An 11,522-nucleotide genomic window follows, 5' to 3' on the forward strand; every position below is an offset into this window, starting at 1 on the left:
CAGGGGAAGTAACACTCTTCTTAACTACTGGGTAGAGGGTACTGAGACTACGTCCACACTAGCCCGGATAGATTTTCGTCTGAAAACGCTCCGCGTACACACTATCGTTTTCAGTTGTTTTCACAGAGTTGTGTGTCCACATTGACACGCTTACGTTCCAGTACTGCACATGCGTGAAGCGTAAGAAGATTTGACCTGCCCCATTTCTGTCAGCCATTTATTTTCCGGCTCGTTGAAACATCGCGGCAAAAGATCGAGGAAAAGTTTTTTAAATGGACTAACAATGAGGTGGAGTTGTTGCTGCGAGTAACACAAAAGTACAAAGTTGCAAAAGTGTTAAAAATTAAATAATTTAAAGAAAAGCTATCTTGAGCATGTAAAGACTGATATTAATCTTTAATAGGGCTGTCAAAATTGAGAGCAAAAAAAAAACAACTGCTGTATAATGCCCTCCAGCTATGCAAGTTATCCAATCCAGCCACACATTCTTAGCTACATAACCTGTCTCTTTTTGCACCACGTCCTCAGGTCCAGTTATGTTTAAATAAGTTACTAACTGATGTCCTGACAGCTCCACAGGTGCATGTGCTGAGGTTGCATTCTTGGTTACCTTTGCATTTGGTGTGGCCATCCCAAATTTCACACTGAACAACCCCAGTGGATCTGCACCCCTGACATCTACCGCCAAGTTGAAATAAGTCCATCCGCTGCTTTCACAACTTATGTCAAAACAAAGTTTTGTTGTGTTTTTTATTGTTAAAATCAATGGTTTCACCTTTCCTGTGGCTGCGTCTCCTCCCACCTCAGCCCTAGTCAGTGAGAAATACATCTACACCCGTGCATTAAAACTACCTACCCTTGGGGTCGCTGTCCAACCACCTGGTCCCATGCTCCAAAGAACCCGATACCAGGTCGGAAACCAGTAATCAGAATTGCTAATCCTATGCTGCGTTATATGCCCGGTAAACACATTGGCTACCATAATATCCTATTACATCACACAAATCAAACTCTGCAACTGTCAATTGTTCTTTTGCTGCGGTGACCACCACTTTGGTATGAGGTCCGCCGTTTCCTGCCGCTTGCGCTCGTCTGGGTTGAGAAGTCGCCTCCAGCTGCAGATCACCCCAGAGGCTCCACAACAGGGCAATCATCAGCCCGGTGAAGAGCAGCAGGGCCACTCCAATGATGAGCTGCTTCTCAGTATGACGCATTGTTGCAATTAGAGGCTGGACTGCGTACTGCCTGGATGAGGTGCGGGGATCATTCTGCCCCGTATGTTTCACCTGGTCGCTCTCCCGCCTCCCCAGGCGTTTCCTCTGGAAACAGCTTACAGTGACTGGCGTGGATCCAGGTAACTCGTTCCCCAACCTTTACCGCTGTCTGCGTGGTCAGCAGAACTTGGAATGGACTGAGCCACCACCTTGCCTTCCAGTGCTTTCTCTTGAAATCTTTCACCAGCATCCAGTCGCCTGGCTTAAACGGGTGCAATCGTCCTTCTGCTGGTTTAGGCATGGCTGCCTTCACGTTTTGGTGTATCTGCGAGAGAGTCTTAGAGAGATTTTGACAATACACAATCATTTCACTGTCACACAGTTCTGTGGACATGGCTCACCACTTTGGAGGCTCTGCCCCCACTATAGCAGGGCACCCATACAACACCTCATAAGGGCTGAGATGTGTTGGAGGTCTGGCCCGCATGCGTATGTGCATTAACACAAGGGGGAGTGCTTTTGGCCATGAAAGCCCAGTTTCTTCACAGCACTTTGCCAATTTTGTTTTCAAAGAGCCATTCACTCTTTCCACGGCACCTCCGTATTGTGGGTGATATGCACAATGTGTTCGCAACCTAAACCTAAACTTGGAAAACATGTCCACCACCACTAAACAATACTTCTTTCCCTCTGATGGTGTTAGTTCAATAAAATCCATGTCTACATGGATGTCTACATGAGCTGTACGTCCCATATTATTGGTCATGCAAATGAGACACTTTATACAAAAAAAGTGTCCAGCTGCTGCAGAAAAGCCTTTTGTGAACCACAGTTTTGTTACTGCCTGTAGCATCCCCCCTTTGGACACATGGTCCAACCCGTGTGCCCACTTAAGAAACCAAGGGAAAAAATGCTTAGGCAGGCATGGGCGGCTGTCAGAAAAATGCCAAACAGATAGCATCAGTGTGCAGCCAAATCTACACCAGAGATCTTTCTCTGCCTGAGAGGCAAAAGACTGCACTGCAGAAAAGTCAGTAAGGTCAGGAGTGGGCAATGAAGCTAAAACAAGCTGAAAAGACAGCCCCCCCCCCCGGCAGCTGCCTTGGCATCAGCGGCAGCATTTCCCCTTGTGACACAGTCAGTATTACCTGTATGTGCTGCACACTTCACCACAGCAATGCGAGCAGGTAGAAGAAGGCATCCAGCAACGCTGCTACCTGGTCTGCATTCAGGATGGGCCATCCATTACATTTCAGAAACTTCCTATGTCTCCACAGGGTGCCAAAGTCATGCACCACACCAAACGCATAGCGAGAATCAGTGTAGATAGTGATAGAATGACCCTCAGCAAGTTTACAGGCTTCTGTCAATGCCACAAGTTGCACAGTCTGTGCAGAGAAATGCTTGGGCAGCGAGCCTGACACAAGAATGTCATGATCAGAACACATAGCAAAACCCACCCAATTGGTTCCTCCTGAATCACGTGAGGAGGAGCTATCCACATACAACACCATTTCCGAATTGCCAAGAGGAGCATATAGCAAGTCAACGCGAGGTGTACAGGTTTCGGCCAACACAGCAATGCAGCCTTGTGGCTCACCACCCGCTTGTGTAGGAAGGAGAGTGGCAGGGTTCAGTGTTGTGCAGCTCTTCAATGTGATGTTAGGCATATCAAGCAACATAGAAGAATACCTGAGCCAGCAAGCCTTAGACAAGTGTGAGGTTCTTAGCTCTAGCAAAATAACAGAAACTGCGTGGGGTACCTGCACGGTCAAAGGGGAATACTCAACAATGTCGCAGGAGGCAAGCACAACCTTTTCACATGCGGTGACTGCACAGAAGGCCTGCAGCCACTGGGTCAAGCTTAGAAGAATAGTAGGCGATGGGAAGAAGCAAATCACCGTGTTTGCGCAGGAGGGTGTCCGGCAAAATCTTGAAGTGTCTGACTGTTGCTCACATTCTTATAGCTTCAGCCCCCCTCCAAACTAAGCATTCACATTTTTTCTCTCTCTCAGTGAGCCTAAGTTATGACCTTGGCTTCCTGTGCAGTATGCTTTGCTCTTTCTAATCAGACAAATAAGGCCATGATTCTCTGCAAACAGCATTTCTTATAAATCAGCAGTATAATGCATCATAAAAAAGTGTTATATTCAATTCAATTCCTGTTTAAATAAATAAACAATCAATTAATCAATTAATTTTATTACATGTACTTCGAGATTTTTACAGCTCAGCATCCAACATCAAAATCCACTGGGGCAATTCCAGCAGCATAGAATGACACAGAAATAAACAACCTTTGTCTCTCCAATCTAGGGGTCTGCTGGTCCCTCTCTATCTCCTGCCTCCCTATCTCGTGCCCTTGCAGCCCACTTCTCCGCACACAGTGTTCTCCTTGCTTTGGCTTACCAAATCCTCATCCCACTAACGGCAGCTGTGTCGTCTCTGCTTCTTACATACACCTCTGACCTATTCTCCCAGTTCTATGTAATATGTGTGAATGTTTAGCAGCTCGACCTATGACCTACTTAATGAATAATGAATATAATGCTTTACTATCGTTAATACAACTAAATCCCTAATACTATGATAGTCTATTCTTACAATGTCTTGGAGGTTTTTGAAGAGAGCTTTGCTGAAGGATCTTTACCTCAGAGCTGCAGGAGAGCAGTTCTAACACTGTGACCAAAGAAAGGTGATCTTCAAGATATTAAGAACTGGAGGCCTGTCTCTTTATTGTGCACTGATGATAATATACTGCCAAAAGTGCTGGCAAACAGGCTGAAGAAGGTGATGATTCAGGTTGTCCACCAAGCACAAACCTATTGCATTTGGTTCTTTGTATTCTTTTGGCAGCAAAGAAAGACAAACAGCTCAAAGTGGTCTAACTCAAAAAATGATCTTTATTTTTACATTCCCGGAAATGGAGACTGAGCACACACAGAAACGCCAGCTCAAGTCTGAGGCAGCAGCAGCGAATCTCGTTATATATTTTTGCAGCACGTTACACACACACACACACACACACACACACACACACACACACACACACACACACACACACACACACACACACACACACACACACACACCATTTACTCAGTTCCTCTTTTCTTTGTGTCAAATTTCAGGTGCAGCTTTGCACTTCCTCTTTCTAAAGTCTGTTGCCAGGGCAACTTGTCACTCTTAACCTAGTTCTGGTCTTGTCTGGGTCTGGTTTATAAAGGCACACATAAAACAATATAATCAGACAATAAGCACTAAGAATATATATATATTAAATACATGACACCAGGCAGGTCTATTGTTAGTAATGTGTCACTAGTCAGAAATATTTTGGAGGTCTCCAGTTCATTGGGATGTACGGGACCAAGAAAAGGCTTTTGACAGAGTTGAGCACCGTGACCTCTGGATTTAATTGCCAAGATTATGGTGTTGTACAAAGACATTGAAAGTGTACTCAAAATAAACAGTTATTTGCGTAAACCTTTTAAAGTAACCAGAGGTATTAGATAAGGTTCTTCCTTGTCTGGTATGTTATGTGCTCTGTGTATTGAACCAATGTTAAATGTTAGGTGTTCTATTGCTGGGATGTCTTTAGCAGGTTTTAAGATGTTGTTTAGCTTATCTGCATCTGCTGCTGATATTATTGTTGTTTTTGTTAGCAGTCAGCAAGATGTCAATAAGTTAGGAGATTTATTTGCTGAGCTCCCGCAGCTTCCAGGTGGTTTAAAGTGGAAAATAGGTAGTTTGAAGTATCTGGGTGTGTACTTGGGGGGTGAAGATACAGAAAATAAGACATGTATGTACAGACATACAACTGTAAACTGCAGTAGCAAAGCAAACATTGGTCATAAGGCATGGGGACAGGAAAGAAAGAATAAATTTGGATGAGAAGATTTTCTAAGCTTTGACAGTTGTGGATTCAGCTTTATTTAATTTTGCAGTGGTATGTTCAAGATTAATGATACAGATAAGACATTTTATCCAGAATGATTCCATACAAACGTCAAGACTAAACCATTGCTTTGTAATTGTCCTGTTTGGGGATGTGAATCCGGTGAACATTTTGCATTTTATTTGTTTTAAGGAGATTTCAGAAGTGTCATTAAGGAGACAAAGACCAGGATTGGGAATATAAAAAACTTCCAGCACCTCAAATAACAGAGTTAATAAAGACCCAAAAATTGGATATAACTGGACAGTCTCAAAACATGTGTAAGAATGTGCCTGGTGACAAATCATTGCATATGTGACAGTGATATGTAGCCCGTAGTTTCATCTGGAGTCTCTTATAGGGTGTAATGTATGTTCTGTGTATGGTTTTGAAATGAATTAGTTGATGTGCCAGGTTCCTAGAAGTCAAACTCAGATTAGACCACACTGTATCCCAGTCTATATTAACCTGTAGTTCTCCCATTTCCTTGACCCAAATAGATTCAATGGGCAGGGGCTTTATACCATGTTCGGCTAATTTGTTGTAGATTTTGGAAACAGAGGGTCTGCCAGAGTTAGGCAAGATCCATTCCAGCATGGGATGAGAAGGGAGAGGAGAGTCCCAGGGGATACCATATGTTGTTAAAGCTGATCTGAGCTGCAGATACACAAAGTAAGAAGATGCAGGAAGGAAAAACGTGTCCTTAAGTCCTGAAATGAACGAAGGCCTTGGGCATTGAATAGATCATCAAAAAGGTATATCCTGAGTGAAAACCAAGAGGGTTGAACAAATGGTTGGCTGCCACATAGTAAATTCATATTATGCCAGTATGGTGAACCTTTACAAAAATTTCACTGGAGCACCTAACCGTCATTCTATTTTCCTCCATACCTGTATAGAATTGGCAATAACAAGTCCAAATTTGTTGTGGTTGCAGAGCGTTTTGGCAGGTATATTAGAAAACAGGAGATCTTGTAGTCTATGCGGTGCTGTCTTGGCAGATTCGATCATTTTCCATGCAGTAGTAGCCTCTGGTTTGACCCACGTACTAAGCGCTCTGATTTGGAATGACCAGTAATAAAACTCAAAGTTTGGTACTGCCAGGCCACCAAACAATTTGGGACTCTGCAATGTTGACAAACGTATCCTAAGCTTTTTGACATTCTAAATAAATTTAGACACCGCAGAGTTTATGTCTTTAAAGTAAGTTGGAGGAGGAGAGAGTGGCAACATAAAAAAAGGGGAAATTAAGCCATGGTAGTATGTTCATCTTTACTGCGTTGATTCTACCCTGAAGTGAAGTTTTTAAATTGTCCCATCTTTGAAAGTCAGATTTGATCTTATTTAGCATAGTAGTAAAATTGTCCTTGTTTATCTTTGGAATACTATTATGAATTGAAATACCCAAATAAGTAAAAGTGCTTTTGATCTGAACACACCCGGGTAAGGAAATTTTTGTAGCTTTAACATTCAAAATCATCAAGGCAGATTTTGACCAGTTTATTTTGTAGCCAGATAGAGAACTGAAATGGTCAAAGTTTTTAATTAATGGATGGATGGATGTCTTATAGTTGTCTAAAAACAGAATAATATCATCTGCATACAGAGATATGATATGATTTTGACCACCAATTCTGATGGGAGAAATTGTGGACAGTCTAATGGCTTGCACTAAGGGCTCTAGAGAGAGGGAGAACAGGAGAGGAGAGAGAGGGCAACCCTGCCTCTGCAATGTGAACGGGGGAGAAATCAGGCCCCCTGTTAAGACACTAGCAAGGGATGAGTGATATAGTGTCTTAATCATAGCAACAAATTTCTGCTTAAACCCAAAGTGTTTTAACACCATCCACATATAATCCCACTCTAGCCTATCAAAGGCATTTTCTGCATCAAGTGAGAATACTACACATGGATTTTGATAGCTGTTAGCGGCATCTATGATATGTAACAGCCGTCTTATGTTATCAGATGCAAGCTGCCCTCAGATAAATCCTGTCTGGTCTGCATTGACTAAAACGTTCATAACTCTTTCCAAGCGCAATGTGAGGGTTTTTGTGAATACTTTGAGATCAGTTGTGAGCAGAGATATTGGTCTGAAACTAGAGCACTCAAGAGGGTCCTTTCCCTTTTTTAAGAGAAGGGTAATAAGTGCTGTTTTCCGGAATTCTGTGGAAGGACGTGTTCCGGATTGCAAAATTAAATGAGCCAAGCATGACTGAGCCTATTATATCCCAAAGTTCTAGAAATAGTTCTGGCGGAAGGCCATCCAGTCCAGGTGATTTACCTTTATTAGGGTCTTTCAGCGCTCTATGCAGCTCATCTAGAATTAATGGGGCCTCTATAGCTCATCCTGATCTGCTTGTGGAATATGAGGTAGTTCCAGATGTTTGAGAAAGCTATCTGATTTAAAATGACGAGAAAATGGTGTTAATAGACTGAGGATTTGTCGTCATTTTACCATTTGCAGCTGTCATAGCTGGACTATGTGCCCTTGTTTCACATTCTTGAAGCATAAGTGCCAACAAACGACTAGGACGCTCTGATTCAAAATAGTACTTCTGTCTAGTTCTATGCAAGATAAACTCTGCTTTGGACAAGTTTATTGCACCATATTCTTCTTTTAGTGAAGCTAGGAGCGTAGACTGTTCGTCTGACCGGCTAAGTTTTTGCAGATTCTGAAAAGATTCTATTTGGTTTTCTAAATTGGACACCCAAGCAAGTTTTGGTTTTGCCAGCATGGAGGAGAATAAGATGGAAAAGCTACGAATGAAACATTTTGTAGTCTCCCATAAGGCTTGTGGGTCAATATCCTCATTAGCGTTGATATCTAAGAAATCCTTCAGCTGGAGCTTAAGCAGGCCGAGAAAAGTATAGTTAGTTAATAGGGACGTATTAAAGCGCCGCCTGGGGGCCCTAGTCTTTGTATTGGGCAGACAAAGCTGACAAAGCATAACAAAGCTGAGTGATCAGATATAAAGATTGGTTTAATAGAAATAGATTTATTACCTGAAATTAAGGAAGGGCTAACAAAAATTTAGTTTATCCTAGAGAATGTCTTTTGTCTATTAAAAAAGAATGTATAATTCCTAATGTCGAAATTCTGCATCACCAAAGGTCAATGAGGTTAAGATCTATTATAAGTGCATTCAACAGAGAAGATGAGAGATTAACTACTGCATCTGGATGAGATTTATCAAAAATGGGGTTAACGATGGCATTGAAGTCTGAACCCAACACTATGGAATAATCATTGTATTCTAATAGTGTGTTGGCAATATAAGTAAAAAATCTGTTTGGTTCATTTGGACAGTATACAGATATGAATATCAGTTTATGATTTAAAATACTGCCAGTTACAAGTGCCAGCGGGCTGTTTTCATCAGTCGTGCTATACGTGGTGGTAAGGTAGAATTTTCTCTTCAGGAAGACACAGACACCCTTGGTTTTATTTGGGGCAGAGGAGTTTAGTTTGTAATGTTTGTTTTGAAAACGGGCCACATCACCTTGTTTCAGATGTGTTTCTTGAATTAGAGCAATGTCAGCCTTTTTGCGGTAAAGGTACTCAAGGACATATGTCCGCTTAATGGCGGAGTTAAGACCATTAACATTAAGTGGCAGAATAATCAATGGTAGCATCGGTGTGACAAATGTCCAAGAATGGTCCCAATGTGAAGATAGCAAGAGAGGAACGTTGATGTGCAGTAAAATATAAGGCCACCATATTCCTGCCAGATACTAGAACATAAACTTCTGATTGATTCGTGACCGGTCCTTCCACTCCAACACAAAAACTACAGTGTCAGATGTGCACACATAGTCAACAAAAATTAAGTGGGTAAGTATATCCTACACCCTTCCAATTGAGTGAAATTATCTTATAAAATGAGAAAATAAAATATACAAATATAGAAATAAGTATCGCGGTATTAGTATTCAATGTTGATATTGCGCCCCTCCAGTGACGGAATCCACTTGGGGAGATTGGCCTTAATGTAGCCAACTGTATCGGAACCCTCCGTCATTGGCTGGTAAGCCAACAAGCCTGATGTTATTCCTGCGACCCCTGTCCTCAAGATCGGTGAGCTTTGTTGTGAGTAAGTCAAGTTGTTTCTTCAGATCGATAACCGATCATCTGTCCTCATGTGCGGCGTCTTGCACTGAATCCACTCGGTCTTGATTGAGTGTAGTCATTGTAGCTACTATTCGACCCGATTCTTTTATTCTTCTACTGGACAGAGACAACACGACTCAGTGTGTTCAAAGCTTTATAATTATTTTATTCAATCATTATTTTCCGGAAAGGGATGTGCATGAGGCTAAACCCTCTGCAGATCTGAAGCATTAAGCCGGATGCGTATGATATAGTTCTGTTATACGTCACACATCAAAACAACTCTGAAGTTGTTGGGAGAAAACCCTGCAAAAACCCAGGAGGAATAAAGACACAATGAGACAAAGTTACTTTCTATGCTAAACGTGTACACGGGTGAGCTGCTGAGAACAACTCACACCATGCACAGTGGCTTGGCATTTTTTATAGGCACAGATCACAGAGACAGTGAGAACAGGATAAGAAAATAATAAACAGATAAAATAAAACAACTCCATATATGGTGCTAGTCTAGTCAGCAGAGAGCTAGGAAAGATAAAACAATCTGAAACAATATGTCCTTGCTGGGAAAGTCTAAAAGACACTTCTAAACTAATCTAAACACAGACAGAGGGCATCTTTGTACATTTAAAAGAAGGTAAAGAAACATAGAATCATTTTTCCTCTAACATATTCCCTCCTGTTTTAACTTATTTTAAATGTGTACAACAGTTGTCTGAAAAGGTTACTGATTAAGTATGTTTAGCAATTTTTTAGCATGTTAGCATAGCAGAAATGTAAATCATGTGGTAAAAGAATAAAACAATAAAAGAATAAAAGAACAAATGAAAATACAGTAAAAAGGGTCCAGGGCCCAGGGTCTTAGTCAAGTTGATGTGTCGTAGCAGAGCATATCGGTTGATCTCCACATGTTCCCGCACCCCGGCTACTCCAATGCCGGGGATCAAGCTCTGCAAAAATTTCACTCCTCCTCCCCAGATGCGAAACTCTCCCGGCACTCCAGTGTCTACTGTAATTCCAGTAACTCAAAAGAATTGAGTGAGGCGATGCCCACCTCACGTCTCCGTTGGCTGCTGGGGTGACGTTCACTACTTTGCATGAAGAAGACGTGATCTGATAACTGCACCAGGGCGCACAAACCCCCCCAACCCTCAGGGAGCGACAGATAAGCCTTATTGCCACATAGGAAGTACCAGTCGGCCAAAACTCTGGTTCCTTTACTGCTGGGTGCCGTCCGTGCACGTCCTGTCTGGTACTGAGTCTTTGTTTGTAGTGGCATCCGGTAACTGTTGTTGGAGCGACAGTTGAGGCTCATCAGCGTCGTGTTTCTGGCACAGGTTGTGTTGGTTGAACAGGCCATACACTTCCTCTCATTCCTCGGTGGGCAGAAAGTGTATATGTATCTACATAAGTGAGCGGGCAGCTCCCCCACTGCCCGCGATCCATTGTTCATCACACATACTGGCAGTTGCGCTGCATTCAGTTTGTTTAGTAGAATTACATCAGGCAGTGGGTCTGAGACTTGGGGCCAGGTCAGTAGGTTGATCTGTCCGGAACAGTTCACATTCGGGAGTGACGATGACCTCCAGGTTGCGTTTGCTGGGATGCTGTAGTTGGCCTTGGACCAAAGAGTACCGTAGCCTGGATGCGTTGCCAGGCCCAACAGGCACCAACTGCGATCTTCCGGTATGCTGTATGGCCATAGGCCTGACGTCTGCGAGGATAGGGGCATATGGGCACATACATAGCAGTCAGTTTTATTATTCAAGTGAGCGGTAGTGTTCATAAACTGCCACCAAAAATTAGTGGCGTAGCCATGGGGAAACTTGGTGTGCTTTCCTTTGTCATACAGTGTCTGCCTTTTCTTCATATGGCGTGACTTGTTGTCCCTCACGGAAACAAAGATGAGGAGCCCGGCCATGGTCAAGCCCGCTGCAGTGATAAGCAGCCAACACCTCATGACAGCAGAACACACCCTCTTGTTGTGAGTAGAACTCTCGGCCAGAAAGGCTGATCCCTCCACCGAGCAGGATCACAACAATTGGGCGAGCCTGTGTCGGCTGAGTTTAGATGGCTTCATTTACTCTCCTGCAGTGGCTCTGATGGATCCAAGATGGTCGTTCCGCTATTTTGCAAGCGGTAGGTGTAGTGAGAAGAACTTGGTATGGTCCCTCCCACCTTGGTGAGCTCCAGTTTTTCCTTTGGAGCACCTTGATCAGAACCCAGTCACCGGGCTGTAATCTGCAAGACACTGGAGAGA

General features: G+C 42.9%; 1 protein-coding gene across 1 annotated transcript; it reads right to left on the reverse strand.

The window, feature by feature from the left end:
• Positions 1-941: 941 nt before the first annotated feature.
• Positions 942-11,090, reverse strand: LOC146714262 (uncharacterized). Its single transcript, XM_085439647.1, has 5 exons — positions 10,301-11,090; positions 10,097-10,268; positions 1,616-1,637; positions 1,429-1,539; positions 942-1,319 (listed from the first exon to the last, which is right to left on the reverse strand). The coding sequence occupies exons 1-5, from the start codon at positions 11,046-11,048 to the stop codon at positions 942-944; spliced, it is 1,431 nt and encodes a 476-aa protein (XP_085295773.1). The 5' UTR covers positions 11,049-11,090.
• Between the last annotated feature and the right edge of the window lie 432 nt (positions 11,091-11,522).

The sequence above is a fragment of the Copadichromis virginalis genome, linkage group LG3 (assembly GCF_057382275.1).
Source record: "Copadichromis virginalis isolate Kocher_CV1m ecotype Utaka linkage group LG3, C_Virginalis_male_GT1.1, whole genome shotgun sequence".
NCBI lineage: Eukaryota > Metazoa > Chordata > Actinopteri > Cichliformes > Cichlidae > Copadichromis > Copadichromis virginalis.

Excerpts from the sequence above, each read along its gene's own strand:
- LOC146714262 (XM_085439647.1), bottom strand. The coding sequence starts at position 11,048 with ATGAACACTACCGCTCACTTGAATAATAAAACTGACTGCTATGTATGT. Across the intron at positions 1,540-1,615 it reads GGGGCAGAGCCTCCAAAGTG|ATACACCAAAACGTGAAGGC; the intron begins GTGAGCCATGTC and ends ACTCTCTCGCAG. Across the intron at positions 1,320-1,428 it reads TCAAGAGAAAGCACTGGAAG|AGGAAACGCCTGGGGAGGCG; the intron begins GCAAGGTGGTGG and ends AGCTGTTTCCAG.